Below are 27,417 nucleotides of genomic sequence, written 5' to 3' on the forward strand. Positions count from 1 at the left end.
ATTAAAAACATTTGTCTACTTTCTTGGATAGTTGCTCACAAGAGTGGTGTCTTATTAATATAATAAATCACTGAAGACAGCCAATCAAAATGCAACATTGGCTGGTGTATGGGGAGTGATTACTTTAGCTTGAGTACTTCACATGCATGAAACAAACACAATTAGATTTGTTTTTCTTTAAAATAAATAAATAAAAATGTGAAGCTCTGTGAGTACTCATTTGATACGAGGGGAAATGGGCTGAGAGTCAGTCATGTGAATACACAGAGCTTCTTTATGCATCAGTTAGGCCCAAACAATTCGTTGGGATTTCTCCCTAAGAATTGAGATGGTCTGAGAATTGCAGAAGAACTGTGTTCATAAACAGAATTTGTACCATGGTTATCTCATTAACCACTTGGTGCCATCCTTTTTCCAACATCATAGCAAGAGTGGTAGCATTTGTGGTAGTGAGAGTTCTGTAATGGTTTCCATTCTAGCTTCCAGTTCTCAGTTGTTCATTTTCATCATTCAGGATGAAATTTTCTGGGCTTGGTATTTAACTAGAGATAATTGGGTGGGTGGGGGAGAAAGGGGTTGAGCAAAAACCGTTCTTTTCTCTTACTACAAGGCGGCAAGTAGGGGGAGAGACTCCAGTTCCTCATGATTTCTGGAAAATATTTTTGTGGGGTGCTTGAACAGCTCAAGGACTGAAATGGCTGGGGACAGAAGATGAGTTTTGGCCTGTGACTAGCTCACTGAGGAGAAATGCCTGTGAGTGTTCAGGTTTTGATTTGACCGAGTTATGAGCATTTGAAAGTTGCACTCTGCAAGTACCCAGGAGGCGGCACTGGGTGTGCGTGCATAGCTAACTTACCAGCTCTGTGAAATAGTTACCCAACATGAGTGGTAGATGAGGGAACGGCTCTGCAGGAGGAGCTTTTGGCTCCCTCTTTAGTCATCTTGTTAGATATGCAGTGAACAAGCCATGCAGAGCTTCACAGGAGGGTTTGTTCAGTGTGCATCTTCTAGGGGAAGAACTGCACACTTGCTAAGATGCGTGAGAGGCGCTCCATTGTATACATCTCGTAAGGCGCACAGGACAGGATATTCTAATGGTGTGTAGCCAAAGAGTTTGACAGCATTGAAAGTTTTCACACAAAAATAATAAAAAAGAGTCTGGTAAATCTCTCTTTGAGAGCATTTAGGTTGCTTGGTTAAGCACTCAGAAGTCAGGATATGTCAATGTTAAGGTTGGCTATACAGCCGTAGCTCTTCCCCTGTGTACATATTAACAAATCTCTCAAAGGAGACACTGTAAAATACAGTTCTTTCTACAGCCTCAGGGCTTGTCAACATGGAGACTTTGTTACGGGGTTCAGGGTGCAAACCAGGCCAGTGAGAGGTTGTGTCACCACTTGCTCTGCAGCCTGGATCCCTTACAATGCTTTGCTGTAGCTCCTAGTCTGCCACACTCACAACCAGCCTGCAAACATGCAGGTCACACCCTGAGTGTCTGTGTGCTGGACAGCCCTGATTCAGCAGCTCTGACCCCAGCAGCCTGTCTACAGCCCCACTCTGGCTTCCACCAGCCTGGGTTACAGCCAGCATGGTGACTCCAACACACACCCAGGCCAGAATTTCCTCCCAGGGAGGTGGAGTACCTATGCTGATGGGAGAACCCCTCCTGTCAGCGTAGGTAATGTCTACCCTGAAGCTACAATGGCATAGCTGAAGCTGTGCCACTGTAGCATTTCAGGTGTAGACAAGCCCATAGTTTGAAGGAAAATGTTACGTTGCATTGTGTTAACTGAGAAATAGTGTGCAAGTCTATAATTGAAGACTGTATTATGTTGCATGTGCACAAAGGGTAGAGAGAAGGTTCCACCTGCAACTTTTTTGACATTTCCTGATGGTTGTGTGTTTAACCAGGCGACCTTGATGTTCTATAATACCATTCTTGGCTGGAATTCTGTAGAACGCTCTCCTGGTAGAAGTGCCATTCCTGGTGCATTAAGGAACACAGAGCCATGATTGGCTATTGCTGCCTTCTGGGAGCTGAAGGAGCAAAGTGAAAAATGAACCAAGTGCAGGTAGACGAGAAGGACATTGCTATTCCATTCTAGTACTTCACGCAGGGCTGCGGCTCCCTAAAGTAAACAGGGAAAAAGACAAAACAGTCATTTCTGTAATGAATAAATAGATAACGACTGCGAGCACATCTTGATTGCATTTAAACGATGAGTTTAGCTTTGCTTCATGGCCCTTGCTCTGAAAATGCAGGGATTAATTTCCATTATAAATCACTGACTCGGTTTCAGACTATCAAACTGGACGTGATTGATTGATTATCAAATCAGATAAATTAGAACGAGAACACTGAATTGCAATTGCTTGGGGAGGAGTTAAACAGCAGATAGCTTTGGGAATTCTGTTCTCTGCAAAGAACTTAACCCTGCTCTGAGTTCTGAAAGTTCCAGTGGCAAAAGGCTGTTCTGCCGCCCCCGTGCAAACCTGGATTTGTATCATGCAGGGTAGCCGTGAAGTTGCCAGCAGTATGGAAGGCCCATGTCAAATTGAGCAGAAGCCAGTATTCATTATGTTTGATATGGACCTAGCCCGAGGGTAGAGGCTGGAGAGGATCCTGGAAGGTGAGAATTACATCAACAAATCCTTCCTGATAAATCCTAGCCTTAACTTCAGCACTTTCACTGCTCAGTATCTTGGCAGTTGTGCAAAGCCCTGGTAGAGAGATTAACCCTATATAAAATTGTTGCAGTAACATAAACCAGCAACGATCACCCAGTAGTAGTATCTGCTATTGTAGGAGAGAGTCAGCCTCTTTCCTGGATCCCCAACTACAGATTCACTCTTTGAGAGATAAGCAAAGAGTTAAAAGAGAACAACTTCATTGGCTTTGGAATGGCACTCCTCAGTGGAAGGCTGCAGAATTGTAATTGGTTTCTTTCTGAGTGGCAGCCAAGAGGTGTTAGAAATCTGTAGCGTGTCATGATCCTAATCATGTAACGCTATTACAGACACCCACGTTCCTCTGGGAGCTCTGCTTAGAGGAGAGCTGAGCAAAAGCCAACACTGGGTTTTTGTTTACTAGAAGATTTTCTAAAGCTTAAATGAAAAATGGATGGGGGAGGGGAGAAAGGAATGAATGATCGGTGAGTGTTCTCTGGAATAAATACCTTTACCCTGTCCCTCTCGGTCTCCCTCAGTGCCACGCTCGCTGGGGAGGTGACATCTCGCTCACACTCGCTCGCTCTCTCATTTGCATTGTAACCCAGAAGTTCCCCAGTTGTGTGCACACGCTATGAGCTCATGTGAGTAGTTTCATATTTTTGTTAGCCAAAGCTCTGCATTGGCTCAGCGAGATCACTCGTCAGAGCCCTGCACTATAGCTCCTGGGGACATGGGGAGGACGTTGTTTTTCCCACATGCTCTGTCCCCTTCTACTGGCTGCGTGCAGCAACTTTAACTTCATTGCTCTCCCACAACTCCCAGTTCACAAGGCAAAATGATTGCAGACGGACCCAGTTCCCCTGAGCCATGCAGCGCCATAAGCAGGCACACGGCATGTCTGACACTGTGGGAGCCCTGTCAGTCCAGGATCTTAGACAGACGAGGTGGGTGTGGTAATATCTTTTACTGGGCCCACATCTGTTGGTGAAAGAGACAAGCTTTCGAGCTACTTAGACCTGAGGAAGAGCTCTGGGTACCAAAAAGGCTTGTCTCTCACCAACAGAAATTGGTTCAATAAAAGATATCACCTCCCCTACGTGTCACTGTGAGATACCTCTTTTTGGGCTGGTTCTCCACTACCTTTCTGCTATTGTCCTTGGAAGGACTGAGTCCATCTTCCTCAGAGCTGAAAAGCTCAGCTACTCCCTTAATCTATCCTGCAGACCCACTATCTTGTCAAGGGAGGGGACAGGAGCTCCGCCGCAGACACACAGCTCCTAGTCCAAGTCCGAGAGAATTGCTGGGTGCCAGTGGTAGGACTTAGAATTCTGTTCATGCCTCTGCCCCTTCCTGCTTGAGACGGCCTTTAGATCTTACTTTAATTTATTCCCATAGAAACGGGATTTTCATTAAAGTGTAATATCTCTGCTCTTGAATATGCTTTGATGCATTTTAGCCTGGGTTTGTTTATTGCTTTGTGTTCTTGGTCATTTGTCATTTCCTTTCTAATAAACCCTAGATTGCTGCAAAATGAAACTAGTGTGCTTTTTTAAAAAAGAAAAGGCAATCCAGTCCAATAATCTTTGTTATGACTCCTTTCCAAAGTGTGGAGTGTTTTGAACACAGTTTGCATAGTAATGTAAGGCTATTTAAGTCCTTTTTCATTAGGAAAAAAACCTGGGGGGCTGAGAGGGTTTATCTCTCCTCTGCTTCCCTCCCAAGAAATACCATCTTCATGAGCAGCAATTTGTCACTTTCATTGACATGTAAAATGGGTATGATTCTCATCAGCGCCCCTTGTCACATCTTTTTAATTGCCCAGAGGGGTGGTTCTAGGGCAGTGGTTCTCAACCTTTTGGGATCATCAAATGACAAATGCATCAAATGGCAGAAAAATCATCCTTGTTTCTCCTACAATGCTTGCATGGGAGGGGCCTGCCTGCCGCAACCCAGCCCTGAGTCTCTCTTGCAGTCCCCGGGCTGCAGAACTCTGTTCTAGAGCTGTGAGAGAGTGGCACACTCACCCCAGCAGATGAGCGTGCTGCTCCTGTAGGACGGGGATTGGAGCTGATATTGACCCGGGGACTCCCACATGGCGGTGCACAGTACTGGTCACAGGCTGCACCAGTTTCATCTTTATTGAATCTGTCCCTTGCTAGGAAGAATAATTTTTAAGGGGAGGATGGGAAGAAAGGAAATTTTAAGAGGCAAAGCCCTTCACCCGCTATATTTACTGTTTTAATATTGCAGTTCTAAACTTTAATTGGTATTTTTATAAATGAGGGAATTCCTTGTGTCTTTACAGTCAAAGCTGCTTTAGCTTATTCACATATTTAAAAATACGCAATTCAATAAAGCTCATTGCAGCATAGCTATTTCAACAAACCCTGCTGGTGTAGACGCAGTTTATACTGGGCAAAAAGTGTTTTGCCAGGATAACTCATTGTGCTCAAGGAATTGGTCTAAGTTACAACTTCATCCTGCAGTAGGGCCTTTGCCGATATAAAAATGTCACAGAAGAAGTATCCCCGAGGCTATGTCCACACTGTGCTGGGGTGTGATTCCCCTGCTCGTGTGCACTTCTTTGCACTGCCTGTCATCGCTACCATGAGTAGAAGTAGCAGTGTAGTTGTGGTCAGACAGGTAGTGACAGTGGAGGCCTGGCTGAGCCATCTGAAACTAGGGGGTTTGTGCACCGCATGGCTGCACTGCTACTCCGGCTACACTTCTCGTTATACTCATGCTATCTGCTAGTATAGCACCCCCAGCTCATCGTGTAGACCTAACTTAAGTGACGTTACTATACCAGCAAATATTTCTGACGTAGACCTGGCCAGAGAAAAATAATGCCTGCAAAGATTCTGCCACTGGAATAATTATGAAGAAAGATTAAAAAATGGAACATTTTGTCTATAGAAGAGCAAACTTGGGGGACACGTGCTAAGTTTTCAAATGCATAAAAGGTTGTTATAAAGAGGATGGTGATCAGTTGTTCTCTATTTCCACCATAGGACAAGAAATAATCAGCTTAGTTTGCAGCAAGGCAGATTTAGGTTAAATATTAGGTCAGCTTTCTAGTTGTAAGTATAGTTAATCATTGGAACGGTTGACCTAGGAGGATCATGGAATCCCCATCGCTGGAGGTTTTTCAGAACACGTTAGAAAACATCTGTCAGGGATGGTTTAGGTATACTTAATTCTGCCGCATCACGCAGGGATGTACTGGCTGACCTCCTGAGGTCACTTCCAGCCCTACATTGCTATGATTTTTATGCCTATGGGCCTTATTGTGCAACTCATACTCAGGTTTTGTGCTTAGTCCTACTGAACCTCAGAGCTACCCAGCGTGAGGAGAGGTTGCAAAACATAGGACCCAGTTGTATGGTATTGAGTAATCTTCCTTTATATCTGGGTGCCCCCAGATTTCACAGACTGAAGGGTTTGTATGCAGAGCTGGTCGGGGATTTTCCAACAACATTTTTTTTGTGAGAAATCGCCCATTTGTCAAAACTGAAACTTTTTGTGGGAAGGTTCCAGTTTCAGTGAAACTTTAGACAGGGTAAGGCTTATTAAGTCCAGGCTGGAATTTCTGATTAGACAGAGCACTACTTCAGAATAGCCAACAGTTCAGTGGTCAGACCACTCCCCTGAGATGTGGGAGACCCAGGTTCAAGCCTCTGGTCTGACAGAGCAAGGAGTTGAACCTGGGTTTCCCACATCCCAAGGAAGTGGGAGAGACTCTTGGCTCCTCTGGGGTAGAGCACATCTCTACATGCATGATTTGTTTGTTTAAAAAGAAAAACTTCAAAAGGTCTCAGTGTTGTCCCAATGCAGAAGGGGGAAACATTTGCAATCTCAAAGATGTTCATGGATGGGAAAATTGTTTCCTACCCAGCTCTATCTGTGTAAGTGGGATGAGACAGTACAGGGTTACAGAATTTCCTTGCAAGCTGTGGTGTTCCAGTACGGTAAGCTAAAACAACCCTTCAGTTTGTCAATCAGTGCTGAATTGGTAACCTGAAAACCTTGGGATTTAAAAATAAAATATTTAACACAATCTTTGACCTCTTGTCAGTTCGAGACAATGAAAGAAAGATCTTAATACAAGTTTTTAACTTTCTGCCTACATGAGAGCTCCATTATTTCTTTATGCCTTGCTCTGAAGTGTTTTATGATACTTTGATGAGTTGCAAAATAAGCTGTATTGTATTTAAACAGGAGAAAGTAGTTAGATTGGCTCTGGCATAGTTTTGTAAAGTGAAGTGTGTCTGCGGGTTGATTGCAGTGGCTACCTGGTGTCATAGTTCAGGGCAGCTGCACTTGCATTTCCTCATAGTGGTCCAGCAAGAGCATCCACTGTCAGGCTTCCAGCTCCCTGGCTGTCACCTGTCTTGGATGGAGATCTGCATCTACCCCCCTTCTGACTGGGTATTGCCAGGCTGGCCAGTTCCCTGCCTTCACTGTGGTATTCCCAGCAAAAGATAGTCTGTCTATGCAGACCTGCTTCGTTTCTCTCCTCAGAGACTTTATGCAGTGTAATTGCTACCATTATAAGTTACCACACAGTTCTTTCTAAGCAAGCATATTTTATTCGTATGCTAAAAGCACTACACAGAGAACATATAACAAAAGAACTTACACACACGCTAACAAGCTTACCGGAGATCACTCCCTCCGATACGAGCTATGGTAGGAGCAGTCCTTCAGAACCCCACCCAGGGGTTTCCACATGGTTCCCAGTGTGTTGCAGTCTTTGGTCAGAATGAGAACAACCCTGTCCTATGGGGCCTCAGGAGGCCAAAGTCCTTGTAAACCTTCCCTGAGGATTGGGGCCCCCTGTGGACCACAGTCCTGTCTGTTTGCTGAATCAGAAGGAAGGCCTGAATCATTGACATGTAGGTTATTTATCCCAGCCTCCTTTCTTTGTTTGCTGGTCTCTAGAGAATCCCGCTTGAATCTTTGAGGAGGCTGTGAATAGGTCATCAGCCGGACAATGGGTCCCCTCTCCAAGTCGAAGTTTCAAAAGGCTGGTAATTGGAGGAACTACATTAGCATACCCCCTTCTCCACGAGAACTTACATGCAGTCTCAATAACACTTATGTAATTACGTTTTTAATAAATGGACCCCAGAGATATCAATTGTAAGGTTTGTCCAGGACATCATAAGATATCAATCATCGTAAGATATCAATCGTAAGGTTTGTCCAGGATATTGCAGGAAATTCCCATCTATCACACCTGGCTCCAATGTATTACTATGACAAAACGTTTATGTAGCACCCTAAATGTACCTGGCTCCTTGAGAAATAAAACTAGCATTCCCTGTCGAAGAAGCTACAGTCTAAATAAGGCCTGACAAAACAGAGGGCACCTGTCAAGGAGAGAGACAAAGGGAAAGATTACTAACAATGAGAAGATTCCAATAAAAAAGCTGCTCCGGTATTTAAAAACATAAGGCTCTGCGTGCTCTTTCCATGTACTGTTGGCAGCTGGACGTAGGATGGCATGTGCTAAAGAATCTTTGCATCTGGCTGACGTACGTGCGTGCATGCGTGTGTGTGAGAGAGAGAGAGAGTCAGGTTTGGATAGTCCCAGCCACTCTGGTTTTGTTTTATTAATGCATTAATTTATTGGAAGATTCCGGAGGAGCATGATTTGGAAAGCCAGATCCGCAAAGAGAGGGAATGGCGGTTTCTACGCAACACCCGCGTCAGGAAGCAAGCACAGAAGATCATCCAGAAGGGTGAGTGAGCTCTCTACTTCTCAAGTACTTTTCTCATGTACTGCAGCTAGCATCATGCCTCCCTCACCCCCCTAATCATGGGGCTTAGCTGTAATACAAACTATAAATAACAGTGGACTATGCGAGGCCAGGTGTTTAACTAGTCACTGGCCTTTTTCCTGGGTCCCATTGAGGAGTACAGGAGCTTGTTCAATTGTGAAGTGCTTTCCTAGAGGGGATTTATCTTTAAGCTTCGAGGGCTTCATTTATTGCTTTTGTTGCTATTAATTTATGCATTTATAGGTACACCTGCTCAGGGGATTGGCTACTTGTGCTGAAGCAGGGCTAGCCAAAAAGGATCGTGATTTTATGTAACCGTCTGAGTCGAACGTGGGGTGGGAAAGAAAGAGAAAAGGGTTTTTGAGAGAGAGATTGAACCTGCCATCAGAAGGGGCTTCCTGCTCACAAGAACTGACAAGGCTCACGATTTTCTATGCATGTGTTCTCTCTGAAGCCTCGGACCTGAAAGTCAGCAGCTGAGCTTTTCCGTAGCTCTGCCAATCAGAGACGGCTTGTCCGCAAGTACCGATGTGTCCAGTACAAACCGGATAATTTAGAGGCCCTTAAGAGATGCTATTGTTTTGCCATTTTGGCCTTTCCTTCCTGTCCTGTAAAGTTCTGGTGGATATTGTAGGTTACATTTTTAAAGGGATGTAAGACAGACCATGGCAGGTTAAACTTCAGAGTCCCCACCTGGCATAAAGAGCATAGTCAGGGGTTTTATTGTGTATCAGATGCTACTCAGATGGCCAGCCATGCCATATCAGCTTGTTTTGCAAAGCTGGATGATGTGTTGTCCTTTTGATGTTTGGCATGCATCTGAATGACTCCAAAATTCCCCCACCCCACTAAGCTCCTCGTATCCCGTTATATTTCTTTAGCACTTTTATGTACAGCCTCATTTACACTCATGGCTTTTCCTCTAATATGCCATGGGGTTTATATTTCATTAGCATGTATACTCGGTGCTCTACTGAAAGCTAAGCTGACTTCTTTACAACTCTTGGTGCATTAACAAAGCGGCACTCAGGCTAGGATTTTTTTAATGTATTTGAATTCAGCTTAGCCCACTGAAGTGGCCTCTGGAATTTACACAGTGTTGGTGAGACCTGATATTATTACTCCTTCTGCAGCTTGCTTAGCCAGCGAGTAGTGGAGGTTAAATCTGTGTCATGCCATACGCTGTGTTTCTCAGTGTGACTGTGGTGTTCAAGAGATGCTGTCACGGTGGAAGAGAGAGTTTTGGGTGTCTTTCTCATATGAGATGCTGACTGGGAGAGGATTAGTGTGAAACATTAATGTGCTGAGCAAGATGCCATCAGAGACTCAGTCTGTCGTGTGCAGCTGGAGGCCTGCCAGACTTGAGTCTTCTACAATGGCTGGCCTGGTTTTGTAGCACGGCAGAATATCAGAAACCAGGAGCATGCAGGGGGATGGTTTAGGGACCTTTTCTGAATACGGATAGAACAAAAGAGGGAGAGTTAATGTCTGCCTTATGGACTTGAATCTCTTCATGGACAGGGTTCAGATTCTGTCATCGAGACTGTGAAAGTGAAATGCAAAGTATTTGTGAAAATAACAGAACTGAGATCCCAAATATTAACCACAACAAATTAAAATAGACTGAAATCAATGCATTGTAAAACAAACTATCTCAAAGTCTATATCTACTGGTATGCTGTCGGCTCAGGATTTAGCATTTCCGCCCCAATCCTTAATGATATTGCTAGCATCGAAAGTGGAGTGGATAGAGCTGCATAAGTTGGCAATGATTTAGAGTCTTACCTTTTAATTGTTTCGGTTTTCAGAAACTTTGCAGTGACTTACGATGATGATAACCCAGGTCAGAAATCATACAGTCACACCCTGTGTAACTCTGCCTGCATAAATATAACCTTTGTGAAATGATTGTCATAGATTCCACATATCATAGCCCAGGATATTTAGCAGCTTGACCTGTACACAAATGGCAGTGTTTCAGGCATTTGTGAGTATTTCCCATTAGAATTTGTCCCCTTTCATACAAGAGGTGCATCAACGTTTTACAATAATGATGTGACCAAGCTCATTTCAGTGACACTTCTGGATTGGCAGCTTCCCCCATTATTGCAGTGTTAGCAGTGGGTATGAACCGAAGGCCTGCTGTGAAATCTGAGCTCACAAACACCTAGTCCACTAGCTTTACTGCTCTGAGCAGTGTTGACATTTACTCTCTGCTATAGAAAAGCTTTCATCAAGTTTAAAATTTGTTAGAGGTGCCTGACTGCAACTTCAGGAGTGTGAGACTGAGCGGGACTTTGCAGCTCTTCACTCTCACAGAGGAAATGAACCACTGTTGTGCTGGAGAGAGCTCACCCACTGAGCATCTCCAGCTTAGGCGCCCATTAGGTGGCATGTTTTCTTTTCTGGTGGGATGGGGTGGGAAGGGAGAAGATGCAGCCCCAAATAAGCCAGTCTGGAGAAGCCAGCAGTTGTAGGTCTCTGAGCAACATGGCAAGAGTGGAGGACTCTGGTTTAGGGAAACAACACCTTATGCTATTCTTGTTTATGTAGCACCATAAGTATCTGTGGTGCTGCTAAGTAAAAGTTTTGCTAGACCAGTAGAAGAGGGTTTCATGCCAGGTGGTGGTAAAGGAGGTTTTTGAAGGCAGAGAATGATAGGGGCTTGGCATATGCTAGTTGGGAGTCAGGGGTGGTGTGAAAGAAGGCACAAAGTCTGGTGGGACAAAGGAACTGGCCAAGTGTCGCATTTAGAAGGATAGGAGTGGGGGTTGGGGAGTAGACAGAAAGTTGAGAGTGATATCCCTTTTGTGGTTTGATTCCCAGGTACTGAGTCTAGGTTTTCTCTCATTTTCCCCCTCCCTGTCTCCCTGCCCCTCCCAGGTATTTCACGGCTAGATGATCAAATCTTTCTGAACAGGAATCCAGGCGTTCCTTCCGTGGTCAAGTTCCATCCATTCACACCATGTATAGCAGTAGCTGACAAAGACAGCATCTGGTAAGAGTTTCTGCCTTCCTGACCCTGAGAGAGTGGCTTCCATGGTCATGACTGGACACGTAAGGACTGTCTGGGACAATGATGTATACCAAGTGGTCTGAATCTTTTGTTGGGGGGATGTTATGCTTGCCCTCAATTCTCTCCCCATCCATTCCCATAGCTATTCTCCTTCCAGCTGAGATGGGTGGGGGAGGGCACCTTCTGCAGCCTAGCAGCATGGTTCTTCGCATTGTCCAGAGTAACGCATAACTCACCCGACAGCAGGGGCTGAGGACTTTGCTCCCATGCGTTCCCATTCATGCTGGATGGACACAGAAGGCTCCCCAGAGACATGGGCTCCTCTTAGACAAGTGCAGTTTTAAAGTCTGCTTCTCTCCTGTGTTAAACAAATAAGGGGCCTTCTGTGTCAGTCGGAAGAGGAACCACTTTATGACTAGATTTGTAATGGGTTTGGGTATTAATCTTAGTACTTCCTCTGCAGAAGCTGGAGATGTTGTTATAGAAAGGCATGAATAAAAAGATGCTCAGTACTCAAAGGAGAAAACAAGTTCACTTGGTACCCAGTGTATATAGCCTTTAATACCACTTTCACGGGAAAGCTGCTTTTTACGGCTTGTGCAGTCAGCCCGGATCTGACCCGATCTTCCTCTGTCTTTCCCAGCTTTTGGGATTGGGAGAAGGGGGAGAAGCTGGACTATTTCCACAATGGGAACCCTCGCTACACCAGAATCACAGCGATGGAATACCTGAATGGACAAGACTGCTCTCTCCTTTTGACTGCCACAGGTGAGCTCAGTCACGTTCACCAAAGGGTCAAGGGACAGGAGAGAGGAGGAGGCATTTACAAGCTTCAGGTGTATGTGAGATGTCCGGAGTCCTCTCCTCTCCCTTAAGGGACTGGTCCATTCACCCTTCCATGGCAATTCCAGGCCTGGGAGAAGTTTATGGCTAGCAGGTTGAATAATTGGACTGTTTAAATGGCTAAATAATGTAACTGTTTTGCATTGAAGTTGATGCACTAAACACTTCTTGAAATCATTTTCAATCATGATTCATTTGATGCATGGTTCTGAGTCCTCCCCCAACACACTTACAAACCATGTTGCCACTTTATTGTATAGATGACCTGTGGAGGCAACACAATTTCAGTCAACACTGTTTTTAATGGGAAGAAAATCCTGTCCACAGCAGACAAGGAAACAGTGCTAAACCTGTCAACAGTCAAATATTGTTACTGGCACAGGCTTAGCTATAGAGTGGGCATGGCCTGCTTGTGTATTTTTTTACATTATAACTTCTCAAATGGCTCCAAATTTCTGTGCAAGTCTCTTCCCTGTCCCTGACAGATCACCTAGGAAAATAACTTCTGTAGATTGCCCTATTGTATGGTAGCACAAAGTACTGCTTTTTCCATTCATAGGCTGCTGAAGCTGTGAGAGGGATTTGCTTCTCCCATTGTCAACCTGTCGATCTAAGTATTTTCAATTGCTGTTCAAAGTTAGTGCTGAAGTGTGAAAGTATGGCATAATTAAGAAATGAGAGAAGTCGTGGGGCCTCTAGGACATTTTTCTTTCAAATTACTGATCTTTAGCACAAAAAAGTTTCCCTGGGGGGAACAGAATGAAAAGAGCCGTGATGCTGGTATGAATGATTTGTGCCAAGAAGCTGGGCTTCGGTAAAGCTCTTGTACTGGGTTGTGTTTTGTATTTAGTACTTTGGTTCTCAGCACTTATGGGAAGAACAAGAGAAAATGAACTGGTTCAAAGAGAAGGATTTACAGCTAACTAAAGGTGTGTTCGCTCTCCCATTGCTGTCCCCTGTGAAATAATCACCTAGGTTACATGGACATAAGGTCAGAGAGAAGAAGAACCCTAATGAACAGGGGTAGGAGAAATAATTCAGAAAGGGGCCTGGAAATTCAGGCGACACTGTCATTCCATTTAGGAGTCTGTGACTACAATTGCAGGGTCTCTTTCCTTTCTCGGTCTGCTCTCAAGTAGCTAAGTGACCTCTCTACCAGCAGTGACACTGCCTTTTTTCTGTGCTCCTCAAGATGACGGTGCTATCAGAGTGTGGAAGAACTTTGCGGACCTGGAAAAGAATCCCGAGATGGTGACTGCCTGGCAGGGCTTGTCGGACATGCTGCCAACCACACGAGGTGGGTCTGTGCTGAATTCCCATCTGGGGGTAGAAATAACTTACCCTGGTGGGGCCTTTTCTAGGGATAGGTAAAGTGGAACAAGTTGTTCTATTACAGCCTTCAGTAACATCCTTGTTAACAGTCTCTGGGCCTTGGAGTGGAGTCTTACCAAGCCCCGGTAAGGGATTCTTTTTTTGCTTGTCCACAAAAACCCCAGCCACAAGCTCTTCTGAGCGAAGTATGACCAGAGTGGCCAGGTGGGGAGCAGCAGTGTAAGACCGTGGAGATGGAGGATACTTCTCCACCGGTGGAGTAGAGCGGCACAGCCACATTGTCCATCATAGCTCCACTGGAGTTGCATCGAGCTCAGCTAACTTGTTTTGCTCCTGAAGAGAGAACTGTAGAACAAGGGTGTACTGAGCACTTTCCTACCCTGAATTGGTTGTGGCCGGTGGTTTTGTCTCCCCCCTTTTGGGTTTTATAAATAGTTCACCTCTTTCCTCTTTCCTTTTGATTGGCTGCTCACCCTTTGCACAGCTTTGCACGTTGCACTCATGCCCACACTATGCTTGTGTTCCATTTGAGCACTTACTCCCTGCCATTTCTGGTGGGTGACGAGGTGGTGGAAGAGTAGGCCATCTCATCTAATGTGGATAGGTTCGTGGCACAATCAGACTCAAACCACCTTGGAACTTAAAAATGCCAAGCGAGGCTACATGCGGAAAGACCACCAGCACCCAGCCAGGCACAGTGCTGAAATCAGGAGTCTAGTTTGGATGACCATGAAACCTGTCTTAGCATATTAATGAGGTCATGTTCTCTCTGTCCAAAGTCTGAGGATACTTCTAGGGTCTGACAATTATCCTCTGTCACTTGAATTCTGTAAATCAAGACCGGATGTCTTTTACCAAGCTCTGCTGTCACTCAACCTGTAGTTCTGGGTTTGATGCAGGTGTCACTGGGTGAGATTCTCTGGCCTGCACTACGCAGGAGGTCAGACTAGATGATCGGAATGGTCCATTATAGCTTTAAGATCTGACAGCTCTTATGTCTGAGCCTGTGTAGCTCATCTCAGGAGTCTGGCGTAGCTTATTTGAAAACTCCCTGGTGCTAATTCCATAGAACTCTGTTGGACCCTACGCAATGCTGTCAGAGAGCCAGCACAGCCTGTCCCTGCTCCTTGGTGACTTGTCACGCAAGCATTTCTATCCATGTAACAATGGGCTTCTCCGCATGAGCATTTCATTCACAGCGAGCTGGGTGTGCGTCTGCCTCACACGAGCCTGCCTCATGCGTCCACGTGCACCCTGCTGATGCGCACCAAGAGTTCACGCAGGATCCACATAGTCTGTACAGAGGAGCTAACACAGGGTAGATTCACATCCCACGTAAGAATTCCTATAAACATGCCTTTCATTCCAAGGCTGGAGATATCTGTTTGACAAAAGCTTGCTGCAGACTAAATGTTTGTGTAGACATGTCCAAAGCCTAACCATTTTTACAGCTCGGTCTTACTTCCCATGTGTCCCCCTTTAACGTTCCCTCTATTTCCTGCTTCTCTTGGTTGATGCCGTTTTTTTAACTATTCATTGGAGTTTTCCTGTGCTGCTTTGTTGGCTTCAGAACTGGTGCCTCTTCCATCACTCCTTATAGTCTGTCCTTGGCTCCGTGGTAGTCTAGTTACAAAAAAGTGTGGTTGCTGTAACTTCCGGCTCAGTACAACACCCTCAGACATGCACCTCGTTAATTACAGACGGCTGGAAGTTTGCAGCATGCTGTGAAACTTGCCTTGATTGAAACCTGCTCCTTGCAGGAACACAAGCAGGAAGAGGTCAGTGACAGTGCACTGAGCTGTTAGGTGCCTGGCTGCCTGCTCCTGCTCTTTTGGAGCAGAGGAGAGAAGCGCACCAGCCAGGTACCCCGAGCTGCCCTTTTGACTCTTTCAGTTGGTTTCTCATTTCTGTTTCTTTCTCCCTAACATCAGCTTTTGTGATGACGATGAAGCTTTTCCCTCCGAGGAATCAGGATATTATTTCCATTGTCCTGGTAATGCACTCACCCAAATCTAGGAATTCCCCAAGGCTTCCATTAGCATCCACTCCTTGCTGCATAATGAGTAGAGTTCATAGGAGTTGCTGACAAATGCAGACTGAATCTCTTCTGGTTTGCTCCCATTTTTCTTCCCCAGTGCATACATGCACCTTAATCAGGGCAGGGCATTTTCTGCTTGCATCTTGCTCTCCACAGGCCTTCAAAACATCAGCAAAAGGAAGGTACACAGAAGCAATGTTTGACGTGGCAGAATAGGTGATGAACTGAAGCAAAAGCTGATTTAGTTGTAAGCATTGGGGAATTGTGCTTGCCAAGACAGTAGTGCTGAAACTTCCAGTCCTTTTCTCTTCTGCACCCTCTACACCCTTTCCGTTCCTGTGGTCTAAGCAAGTCTCGCTGCTTTCTTTGCCTTTCACTCAGGGAGTGATTGGATTAGATTTAGAAGAGAAATGTAGATTTATTTGTGGGGAGAGAAATGAACAAATCATTTCAAAAGAGCCAAGTGAAATGAGTCCCTTGGAAATGAGATTCTCGATCGAAGTCCTAGCTTTTCCTGCAGAGACCAAGGTTATAGTACAGCGCTGAAGCCGTTATGTTCGCATTCTCATTTTTCTGCACCTCACTTCCCTCTTTTTTACTAAGGATGTTTACATGAAAACAGGAGTTTTACTGGAATTCAGTTACTCCTGCTGTTGATCTTCCTCTCCCTTCATCCACACCCCCAGGGTCCGAATCCTGTCTCTGTGACTTGATCGTCTTGCATGGGAATAAGCAGCAAGAATAGATGAGACTGTTAAGAATCACATAGCCTTTCCATACTGTTCTCTCATTTGTGAAGAACAGGATAGAGTAAGGAAAGGAGGAATAAGCAAAATGCTTAACAGAGAAACGGTACTTCCAACAGAGGTGTGAAAGAGATCAGCTGGGTGTTTAAGTGATGGGAGTTCCATGGCTTTAGCTCAATAATTTGTATCACAGCAGCAAAATTCTTGCTTAGTGTCCATCAGTTTCTTGCCTGGCTGAGATGCTTGAAACAAAGGAGGCCTTAACTACATGGAAAAGTTGCACAAGTTTAACTTAAATTGGTTTTAAACAGATTCAGTTAAACTGGAGCAACTCTCTGTGTGGACACTTTTATTCTGGTTTAAAAGATTCTTATTTCGATGCAGTTCAAATCTGTTTCCTATCAACTTATGCTGAAATGAAAAAAAAAGCTACTCATAAACCAAAATAAGAGTGTCTAAACGGGGAGTTGCACCAATTTGGGTTCACTTCATTGGTTAAAACAGTGCAACTTTCTTGTGCAGACAGGCCCTACGTCCCCAGCCAGAGGATGTCTGAAAAAGAGGTAATGCTCATGTTGTTCATAGCCTAAAGCCTTGAACTAGGCAAAAATTAAATCTGCGAGTGCAAAACTGATGTGGAGTTAAAAGAAAACTGGGAGTATTTTCTAATGAGTAGTGTAGGAGTTGCTGTAAAGATGTTGTCCCACTGCTGTGAGCCTGGGGGTCAAGTGTTTACCATAAAAAGAGGGAGGTTTGCAAGTCAGTGGCTTTGTGAGTGGCTTGAGATCCCAGGGCTGTCAGATAGCTGAGTAGCAAACTCTCTGTCCCCAGGTTTCCGTACAAGAGGCCTGTATAAGATGACTCAGAACTTGCACTGTCTGGTCCAGCCGAGTGTGTTGTGCAGCTGCACAGCTATGTCTCTGAAGACAAGAAACGGTGCAAACACTTCCCATGAGTGAAATTGTAACTTTCACATTGTTCCTTCAAGATGAACCATGTAAGTGAGGAAGGATGGACCATAAACCGCCATCTCCAGTCTTATCATCTCAGCTCTTTTAAAACTCAGGTTCTGGGACTCAGAGGAGTGTGTGGAAACACAACCAGCTGCCTCGAATCCATGTAATTACATCCGCTTCAGTGTTCCTCTCCCAGTCTCTCCTCTGTTCTACTTGCATAAGCCTGTATTGCTTTCCTTTGTCCGGATTAGAAAAGAGAACCAGAGTGTAACTCCCAAAAAAGACTCTGTATGAGACCTTCCTGTTATCAAACTAGCCGGGTCTCTTTCTGCACACATGGAGTCCATATGCAAGACATAAGCAGCGGTCTCAGAATGTACTTAAACATAGCCGGACTCTGTGAATATGCTGCCACACTGCTGCTTCTTTCACTATCCAGGGTTTATGAAGGCTTGAAACTAATCCGTTTCTACAGCTAATGCCCCACTTAAGAATTGCCTCACTGTAGTATCTGTAAATTGTTTTCTCTGACGGAGTGTTCATTAGCAATCCATTGAAGTATGGTGCACGAGAGCCCATTATACTGCTGCTCAGCAGCGCTCACTGCCTGGGGCTGAAGCCTTAAATGACAAAAACTTCATGTTTTGTGTTTGGTTTGATCTATACAGATGTTTATGCCATGGGTCATTTAGATTTTCATTCGTCACTCTCCAATGAGATGCATTTTATATTAGACCAAGGAACAAAACCACAAAAAGGATCTAGAGAGTGTCCAGTTTCAGGGAGAAGCTTACCAATCAAATCTGTGGTGTTGGCAAACAGACCGAAACTTGTTAATGGCTTCCTAGGAAAAGGCTACTGTGATTAAAACCAAACGAATGCCTTTTGTCTGGGTGGAAGCACGTACTTGACTTGGTGCTGCTGCTTTTCCCTTAGCTGTTCTTTTCCTTTACTTTGAGTTGCTTTTCTAACCCTTTAAGATTTATTTTGCTTTGGCTGACCCACTTACCCTTAGCATCACCCCTTACTCCCTGTCTTCTCACAGGTCTGGCCCGAAGGGTTTCAATCTATCTTGACAGAAGTAAACAGGGAGGTGAGTGCTTTCTTTCCTCTTACCTACGAGCAGCTGGGGCGGGAAGGGCCTTCTAGTTGGACTTGGCATCCCATTGAATGTCAGCTGGAAGGCTTTGCTTCTTCTGTCCCTCCCATTTCTTGCCTTGTATACATGTCGTTAATGAACAATGGGAAGTGTATTTGATGCTATCTGGATGGACCAAGGTGCCCAGCGGGGAGGACAGCAGAGTAATATAACGTGGCTGCTCATATTTTGTTCTCTTTAGCATGGGGGCTTTTTGCAGGGTGGGAGATGTGGGTAGTCTTTTGAGTACATAAAGCTCCTTCTTTGGTAGGAGCGTTTCAAACCATTGTTGGATGAGAGGGTTTGAGTGACAGCTTCCAAATGGTGACAACAGATATCACATTGAGCCAATGTGAGTTTTGTTAATTTGTTGTTAGTTAAACGTACGACATGACCATTATATCGTACTCTGAAGGGAAAGAGAGTAGCTGGTGCATCTTTGTTATCAGGCTCTGTCTAGTGGGTTGAGTCCTTTGGCTAGTACATGTCTGATAAATATTTCAAGCGCTGCCTTTGCCTTCCAAAAACGTGCGTGTAACTCTCCAGGCTTTGGCTGCAGAAGCAGGACCTGGGCAAAGCCTGGGGGTTGTTGGATTTGATTCCCTTCTCTACACTGAGGCCCTTGAGAGGGAGACAGATGGCCAGCTCTTCAGGACACCATTTCTGTGTGTGTGTGGAAATTGACGTAATCTTCTTAGGCTGCTCATTAACTATTAACATGCGTGAGCTGATAAGGGCCAGAATGTGTCTGTAGCGATTGTATTAGTGTGTGTGATTCAGAGCTCTGTAATTAGGAGCCTGTGTGCCCCTCTGACTGTTCAGACACAGAGCTGTGGGATTGGACAGTGCAAAGCTAATGTGTTACTATTCGCATCATGGCTTTGCTCAGCATTCACTGGCAAATTAAAAGGCTAAAATTAGAAAGCCTTAGTCAGAAGGAATTCCCCATTCAATAACTGGGCATCAGCTTGCGGAAATGCCAGACACTCCCATGCAGGATCAATACTGACAATGCTATGCAAACAGCACTCTGTCCAGAGCACAGAAGTAGCTGTGAATCAATAAAAATAAGCACAAGTGTTTAGCTTCCAAGAATTCTCCTAATGGAAAATGTAGCAGGGATTTCCCTTTCCCCTGTCTCTGTTGGGGAAGGAGTTCTCCAAAATGTACGAGTTTAACCATTTGTCTGATGGTTGACACTCCAGATATGCCCATATCAAATGCACATGTTCTGCTAACGCCCCAGGTGCATCCTTACATTCCATTGACTTTATGGGCCATAACGGGGTACTTAGAGTGTTAGCTCTCTGGTGTAGGGTGTCACATGGGTTGGAGTGGTTCACAAATGTGAATGCCAAACTCAGGGCAGACTAGCAAGAAGCAGGGCACTCCCCCCAAACTGGCTGTACGTTCTATAATTCATTTCACCAACCCAGTAACAAGTGTGAAGTCCTGAAGCACTACAACAGTCTTACCATGGAGTCACAGACAGTCCTCTTGGGCATTCCAGTCTATCTTGCCACCCAGGCAAGCTGGACGTAGTGATTGTTTGTTGCTATACTCCAAAGATCACAATAGATTCAGGTTACTCCCAGTCCCAAGAGACCACTGACTCACCCCAGGTCAATTCGTACCTCGGATTTCACACCAAAGACCACACTTGTAGCCAGTCCTATAGAAAACTATCTACGGCTTTATTAACTAGGAAAAAGAAATGAGAGAATTATTTACAGGTTAAAGCAGGAAAACATATACACAAAGAGTAACAGTCTGTGGTTTTAAAAGGTGACAGAGTTGTAGCAATCTGTCAGCACTGAATGTCTTTCAGGGCTAACCCAGGTTGACCCTGGGGATCTCTGCTTCTGTCTCCTAGCTCCAGCCCTATGAGAATCCAAAGAGCAGAGATGAAAAATTTTCAGGTTCACTGTCTTTATTTCCTTCTTTAAGAATTCAAGTGGATAGGATGAGCCCTTTTGCACATAGCCTGTGGAGGGGCAATTAGCTAAGTCTTTATATTGTAATATTCTACAATGGCCCATTTAATTTTGATAGTCCTTCCTGATGGGCAAGAGACAAGTCATTCTGACAGTCTGACCATTTCAGGGCAAGCGTTTTTTACAGTGATAAAGCAAAAACTTAAATATTTACTTTATAGCATGTGATAAAGATGATATAACTGAGATTATTGCATGCAGCAATTTACAAGCATTTCATAAAGTCTAAACACATTATTATTAGTTCAATACCTGTCTTAACCATACTAAACCCTGGTCTACACTACAATATGGAGTCAACCTACAGGGACCAGGTGCTGAGATAAAAGCCAAAGAGGGCTAACATGGAAAGAAGAAGGTAAAAGTAAAACCCAAAATCTCTTCTGAGGGTTGGTATCTGCTCCTTTGAAGGATGGAGAAATAGAGAGAAGCACCTTAGATAAGGTCAGTTCCTTTAAGGAAATAAAGTATTAGAAAAGCTGCAGCTCCAGGACCAGGATTTTGGGTGCTTTAAATTAAATGTCCAGAATCACGGATACTCTTCCTTTTCTTTCTGTGTCACTATAGCTAGTGCTTGGCATGGAAAGAGTGTCACTTAAAGATACTTTTTTAGGAGTGAATGAAGAATGAGGTAATGCAGCCCTCCTACTGCTTCTTGGAAATTAAAATGGAGATACACCTCATTGCTTACTCAGGAGGGTCTGTGTTCAAAAGATCAGCAGGGAGTCTCTGAGATGCTTTGGTATTGTGGTCCAGGCAGGCATTTCCGAACTCATCAAAATGCCAAGTACAGGTTGGCAACATTCCAGCAATGATAAAAATAAGAGCACACACTTGAAATGAATCTGCTTTCAGCGCCAGGGTTATTTATTGAAATTTATACAGGGAACGATCCCATAGAGAAATGTATCTGATTTTCAGGGGAAATCCTACGGCAAACAGCTATCGAAAGTTACAGCTTCGAGAACAGTTGTTGATCTGCATTGCCTGTGTATCTTTTCACATCATGCGGAACTGCTAGTCCTTGTGTTAAAAGGCTCAGCTAAAACCACTTTTAAAATTATTTTCTTGAGTTGTGGAAGACTTGTTGTGTTTTATCATCCAAGAAGGTAGGAAAGACGTGGTCTCAAATAATGATGTGGTTAAAAGAGCTGTATCGTGTAGGTTCATGGTTCTGAAATTCATAGGCTTTTAAAAAATCCTCAGATTCAGTTACCAGATTTCTCTGTGAATGCACGTGTATTGCACCATTCCCTGCTTTGTCTGCCCCATTCCGGTGAGCAAGCAGGAATGTGGGGAGATAGGTGGGAGAGAATCCGCCTCTCTGGTTCACTCCGAGTGGAGGAGTCGTGTACGCTTTCAGTATGCTGCCTTCTCACAGGAGCAAAGCACTGGCTTAGCAGAGTGATTGCCCAGCATGCTTGACCCTGTAGGCCAAAATACAGCTGGTAGACCTCATTCTAAGCCCTAATGTCCTGGAGAGGGGCCTCCTTTTAATTTAAAAAGAAAACATTAGTGAGCTGGTGCTGGGAACTTACAGTATTGACTCAGGTTTATATCTTATCAGCTAAAAACCTCAGTCTGCTTTAATAAACACAAACATGCCCTGTAACTGGTAACACGTAGAAGTAACTTCACTCTGTATATTGTGGAGTTTTCTTGTGATTAATATTTCACAGGCAAAAGAAGCCTTCTCTTTTACATACTTGTGAATAATTTAGATTTATATGAAAAGGTGCCAGTTCTTTTGCTCTTTTTCAACACAAGCTAAATTTCTTGTTTGGAATTGTCTCGTCACACAGTTATTTTTTCCTCATAGCACATCTCATTGAAAGGGTTTGAAAATTTATTGTATAAGCCTCTTATTTCTCACTAGTTGCTCTTGTCATCTGCCGCAGCCCGTTGAGGCTGGAAGCTGAGATTTCCTGGGTTGTAATACATGCCTGGAATTCAGTGCATGTGCAGCCTCTGGTGACAAGAGGTTGAACAGCTCTTAGGTTGCAGGTATTTAAAGAGTCTCATCAAGGAGAACGCCAAGAGTTTTTTCTCTCTCCTGCATGGATCGTTTGGGGTAACATGAGACCCAAGGAGCTGATGTTAATTCACCCACCTTTGAGCAATATGTGTCAGATGAGGTCAAAATTGTATTTCACATTTTCTCAAGGAAGGGCACGTTTGAGAGAAGATCATTAGAGCTCTGATTATTGAAATCTGAGATCCAGCCCTCTCCAATCTCAGGAAACAGAGGTGCTCAGATACCACAGTGGAACCTCAGAGTTATGAACACCTCAGGAATGGAGGTTGTTTGTAACTCTGAACAAAACATTATAGTTGTTCTTTCAAAAATGTACAACTGAATATTGACTTAATACAGCTTAGAAACTTCACTATGCAGAAGAAAAATGCTGCTTTTAACCATCTTAATTTAAATGAAACAAGCACAGACCCAGTTTCCTTATCTTGTCCAATCTTTTTTTAAACTTTCCCATTATTTATTAGTCGTTTGCGTTTAACGCAGTGCTGTGCTGTATTTGCTTTTCTTTTTTTTTTTTTTTTGGTCTCCACTGCTGTCAGCTGGCGTACTTCTGGTTCCAAATGAGGGGTGTGGGTGACTAGTCAGTTCGTAACTCTCAGGTTCTACTGTACAATGAGGGGGGCCATCAAAGTATTAGTGGATAGGTGGAGGATATAGGGCACACCCATAGGTCCATGAATTTGGGTGTCATCCACATTCAATGGATTAAAAACTGCCTAACTGAGGGTGTCTAAATGTAACTAAACAGGGAATCATCATCGAGTGGGTGTGTTACCAGCGGGGTCCTGTGCGGATCGGTTCTTGACCCTGTGCTATTTAACATCTTTATCAATGACCTGGAAGTAAACATAAAATATTCACTGATAAAGTTTGCAGATGATACAAAAATTGGGGGAGTAGAAAATAATGAAGAGGCCAGGTCACTGATTCAGAGTGATCTAGAGCGCTTGGCAAACTGGGCACAAGAAAATTATGTTTTTTTTATGTGGTTAAATGTCAATGTATACATCTGGGAGCAACGCAGGCCATACTTACAGCCTGGGGGACTCTGGCCTGGGAAGCAGTGACTGAAAAAAATTTGGGGTTGTGGTGGATAATCAGCTGATTATGAGCTCCCAGGGTGATACTGTGACCAAAAGAGCAAATGTGATCCTGGAATGCATAAACAGGGGAATCTCGAATAGGAGAGGAAAGGTTATTTTACCTCTCTATTTGGCACTAGTGTGACCGCTGCTGGAGTCCTGTGTCCAGTTCTGGTTCAAGAAGGATGTTGATTAATTGGAGAGGGGTCAGAGAAGAGCCAGGAGAATGATTAGAAAACCTGCCTTATGGTGACAGACTCAAGGAGCTCAGTCTATTTAGCTTAACAAAGAGAAGGTTAAGGGGTGACTTGATCACAGTCTGTGTAAGTAACTACATGGGGGAAAATATTTGATAACAGGCTCTTCTGTCTGGCAGAAAAAGTTCTAACACAATCCAGTGGCTGGAAGCTGAAGCTAGGCAAATTCAGACGGGAAATAAGGTGTACATTTTAACAGTGAGGGTAAATAGCCATTGAAACAATTTATCAAGGGCTGTGGTGAATCCTCCATCACTGACAATTTTTAAATCCAGGTTGGACGTTTTTCTGATAGATCTGCTCCAGGGATTGTTTTGGGGGAGTTCTCTGGCCTGTGTTACACAGGAGGTGAGGCTAGATGATCACAATGGTTTCCCCTGGATTTAGGATCTATGACTCTGTGAACCCCTCCACCGCTCTTACACCCCTGTCTCCAGTCTGAACATTAGTTTCTTTGGGCACTGAAGGAAGGGAAGTCCCCTTTGCAAGAGTCTCTCCACGTGCTCCCCGAGCTGGAGAGGACAACTCCATATGTGAAGCATCCTCTTCGAAATCAAATTTCCACCCCGCTTGCTCTGCAGAAGTGGAATCTCTCACAATGCCCTTCTTTGGTGTGAATTCTCACTCTTTCCACCCTGTAAAATCTCTCATGATGAGAAACATCCACCTTTGTAAGAAGCAAAATTTTCCCCTTTCCCTCCAGACTATCTGTGCCTAAAGATCCCAGTGACTGTGAAAGGAACAAATTCCCCCTGACTGCCCCCAGAACAAGTTTATTAATCAATGGCACCAACAATACCAGCCCAAACCCTACACCTCCTGTTCTCCTTACTCCTCTCAGTGGAGGAATATCTGCAGGCTCCAGGTGGTACAGGGATTATTGCTGCTGATCAAACTGAAGAAGATAATTGTCTTCAAACTGGAGAACATTACTGGAAAATTGGGAGCTTTAAAACCGCCTAACTTACTCCATCAGTGAAGTAATGGCAGAATCCATCTCCGGCCTGCCAGGTTTATCTTGTCACATGGACAATAAACAAGATGACAAATGAAAACGCTTTGGAGGTGCTTATAAGCTAAACCATTGCCTGCTTTTTTGCTTAGCATCTCTTGCAGCCCTCCAAGTGGCCAGGCAATCCAAAGTAATGGTTTGTTTGACTCACAAGATAAAGATACGAGCTGTCAGCTTAGCTGTGGGTCCTGAATTTCCTGTAATAGGATGAGATTGTCAATGTCAGTAGTCTTCTGATCCTGTAATACTAGGTGAAATCAGGAGAGGGCTCCGATGTGCTTTTCCAGGAGGAAAAGTAGATAGCAAATTAGGTCTGCATTTGCACAAAACATGGTCATCCCACTATCCTCAAAGCAGGCTTATTATTCTTTAGGGTGCTTCCACTTCTGGGCTTCATACCCTGTAAAATTCTGACAGACAAATATCTTTCCTTGTGGTGGCTGTTAGGACGTTTGCTCTGCCAATCGGTGTCAATGGGTCTCTAATGGCAACCAGATCATTGTACAGTATTTAAATTCCCTCTAGTGCTAATTTTGAAGAGCAAGATAAGACAAAACCCCACTGAGTCCTTTTGTGAGAAGACACCTGTGTGTGTCTCTTTGGGGTCTTTCTAGAGTTAGAATCCTGGGTTTTGGGGTTTTTTTTTATTCTTTCACAAAAGGTCCTGATGGAAGGAGGAAAAATGAGGCTGCAATCCTAATATATTACAGGGCTGGTGTCTGACTCTTGGGAGTCTTCTAATACCCCCACCTTACATTTGGCACCACATTTTAATCTCTATTATGGGAGCACCAGTGCAAAGCTGCTTATGAAAAGAGAGGAGACACTAGATTCTCTCTTGGTTTGTGTAGAAGAGAACTTATGCACGTAAGAGAATCCAAACATCTGTGCAATGAAATTCATTCCAGGTTTCATTGCTCTGGGATTTTTTTCATCTCTGTATGTACATATGCATAGAAATGTCCCTGGGAAACCCACAGATCCAGGGTCAGTCAGACTCCCAGCAGAGGTAGCAAAAGATAATTGGTATATCGCTTTCTGCTCAAAGCAAAACGTTTAGGCATTGTGCAGGCAGCTTATAGCTAGTGTAAAGAAGGCCTTTCTAATTAAATGTACTAGAATCCTACCTGGGAGATTACTTTACCAATTACGGGTTTGCAGAGCCTGCTATTTCCCAAGTCCAAAATAGTTACCTTGCTCTGACATTTGTATACTGTGTACTTAAGCAGTTTGGGCTCACTCGATGGCTTTTCCCAGTTATTCCCCTCAATGGGAGAAGGGGTGAAAGACAGTAATTTGTTGAATAGAAATGGCCAAACCAGCAAAGATCACTGGTTCATATAGTCTGCCAACCTGTCTGTAGTAGTGGTCCGTGTCAGATGATTATGGGTTAGGTAAAGACCTTATAATGCTCCAATACCATGGGAGGAAATTTCTTCTAGATCCCTGCTGGTAATCAGTTTATGTCCTGAAGCATGAGGATTGAGAGCCCTTGCAAACGTATTCTAGGTAGTATAACTGCAGAATGTTCTCCTTCTTATCCATGCACATAGCTTTTTTTAAATCTTACTGAACTATTTAACTCAATATCTTACAGTAGCAAATTCCACAGCTTCACCATTCCTTGTGTAAACATATTTCCTCTGAATCACATGCAATATTTCGATTTGAGTGAGGAAAAGACATCATGGTAATCCATGGGTCCCTTAGTCTTTTGAAAGCAGTGCTATGGACATGCTGGATGCCCTAACACTCAACACCAGTCCAGTCTACTCAAGATACCCTGATGTTTTTATAGGGTGATGAATAATGTATAGTTCCATCCTCCTGCAAAGGACTGGTTCCATTTTCCTGTAGAAGCCATCTGGACCTTTCAGAGCATCTGCCAGAAGCGGATTTGCTGAGCAGAGAGGTCCTCCTTCCAGATCAGGGGGTGAGCATGTGTCTTCTATAGCACTCCCAGTCCAAGGAGTGAGGGCCGTAGTTTGGAATTCAGGAACTGCTGGTTTGACCCAATTTGGAGAGAGTGTGTGTTTGTGTGGTTTTAAGTTTCTCCTAGCTATACCAAAAAGTGTCAGATCGCACAACTTGGTCTTTAGATCTGTCAAGCTCTGCTTGGGTTTATATGGAGAATAATTCCCATGTCCTGTGTTTTTTCTCAGGAGCAGGGATGGTCGTGGACTGGGAACAAGAGACAGGGCTTCTCATGACATCAGGAGATGTGCGGATTATCCGGATCTGGGACACAGATCGAGAAATGAAAGTACAGGTAACAGCTGCATGTTTGCCTCTTTAACCCTTTCACTGCTACTGGAGCTTACAGGTCTCCCTGCTGACTTCCTGGAATTAAGCACCAGGGAGCATATTTCCAGGACATATCCCAAACAGTGATTTAACAAACACAGTCCAGAGGTTCTCAAGCCGTGATCTCTGAAGAGTGGACTTGTCATGTGCTGCTGGCTGTCCTTTTCGGCTGCAAAATCCCATTACAAGACAACTAAAAATACTCTAATAC

General features: G+C 44.2%; 1 protein-coding gene across 10 annotated transcripts in view; it reads left to right on the forward strand.

Annotated features, from left to right (window-relative positions):
• Nucleotides 1-27,417, forward strand: part of RPTOR (regulatory associated protein of MTOR complex 1) — a 257,671-nt gene that overhangs the window by 216,783 nt on the left and 13,471 nt on the right. For 8 of the 10 annotated variants that reach the window (XM_067547239.1, XM_067547232.1, XM_067547233.1 and 5 more), the window contains 6 exons: nucleotides 8,309-8,414; nucleotides 11,337-11,451; nucleotides 12,113-12,237; nucleotides 13,505-13,609; nucleotides 18,430-18,477; nucleotides 27,065-27,171. In XM_067547239.1, the coding sequence (XP_067403340.1) occupies nucleotides 8,309-8,414; nucleotides 11,337-11,451; nucleotides 12,113-12,237; nucleotides 13,505-13,609; nucleotides 18,430-18,477; nucleotides 27,065-27,171 (606 nt within the window). The remainder of the gene's footprint in view (nucleotides 1-8,308; nucleotides 8,415-11,336; nucleotides 11,452-12,112; nucleotides 12,238-13,504; nucleotides 13,610-18,429; nucleotides 18,478-27,064; nucleotides 27,172-27,417) is intronic. The other 2 variants (XM_067547234.1, XM_067547235.1) reach the window with 1 other exon arrangement.

This window comes from Emydura macquarii, unplaced genomic scaffold (assembly GCF_026122565.2).
Source record: "Emydura macquarii macquarii isolate MOO-44397 ecotype Brisbane River unplaced genomic scaffold, CSIRO-AGI_Emac_v2 contig_1230, whole genome shotgun sequence".
Classification (NCBI taxonomy): Eukaryota; Metazoa; Chordata; order Testudines; family Chelidae; genus Emydura; species Emydura macquarii.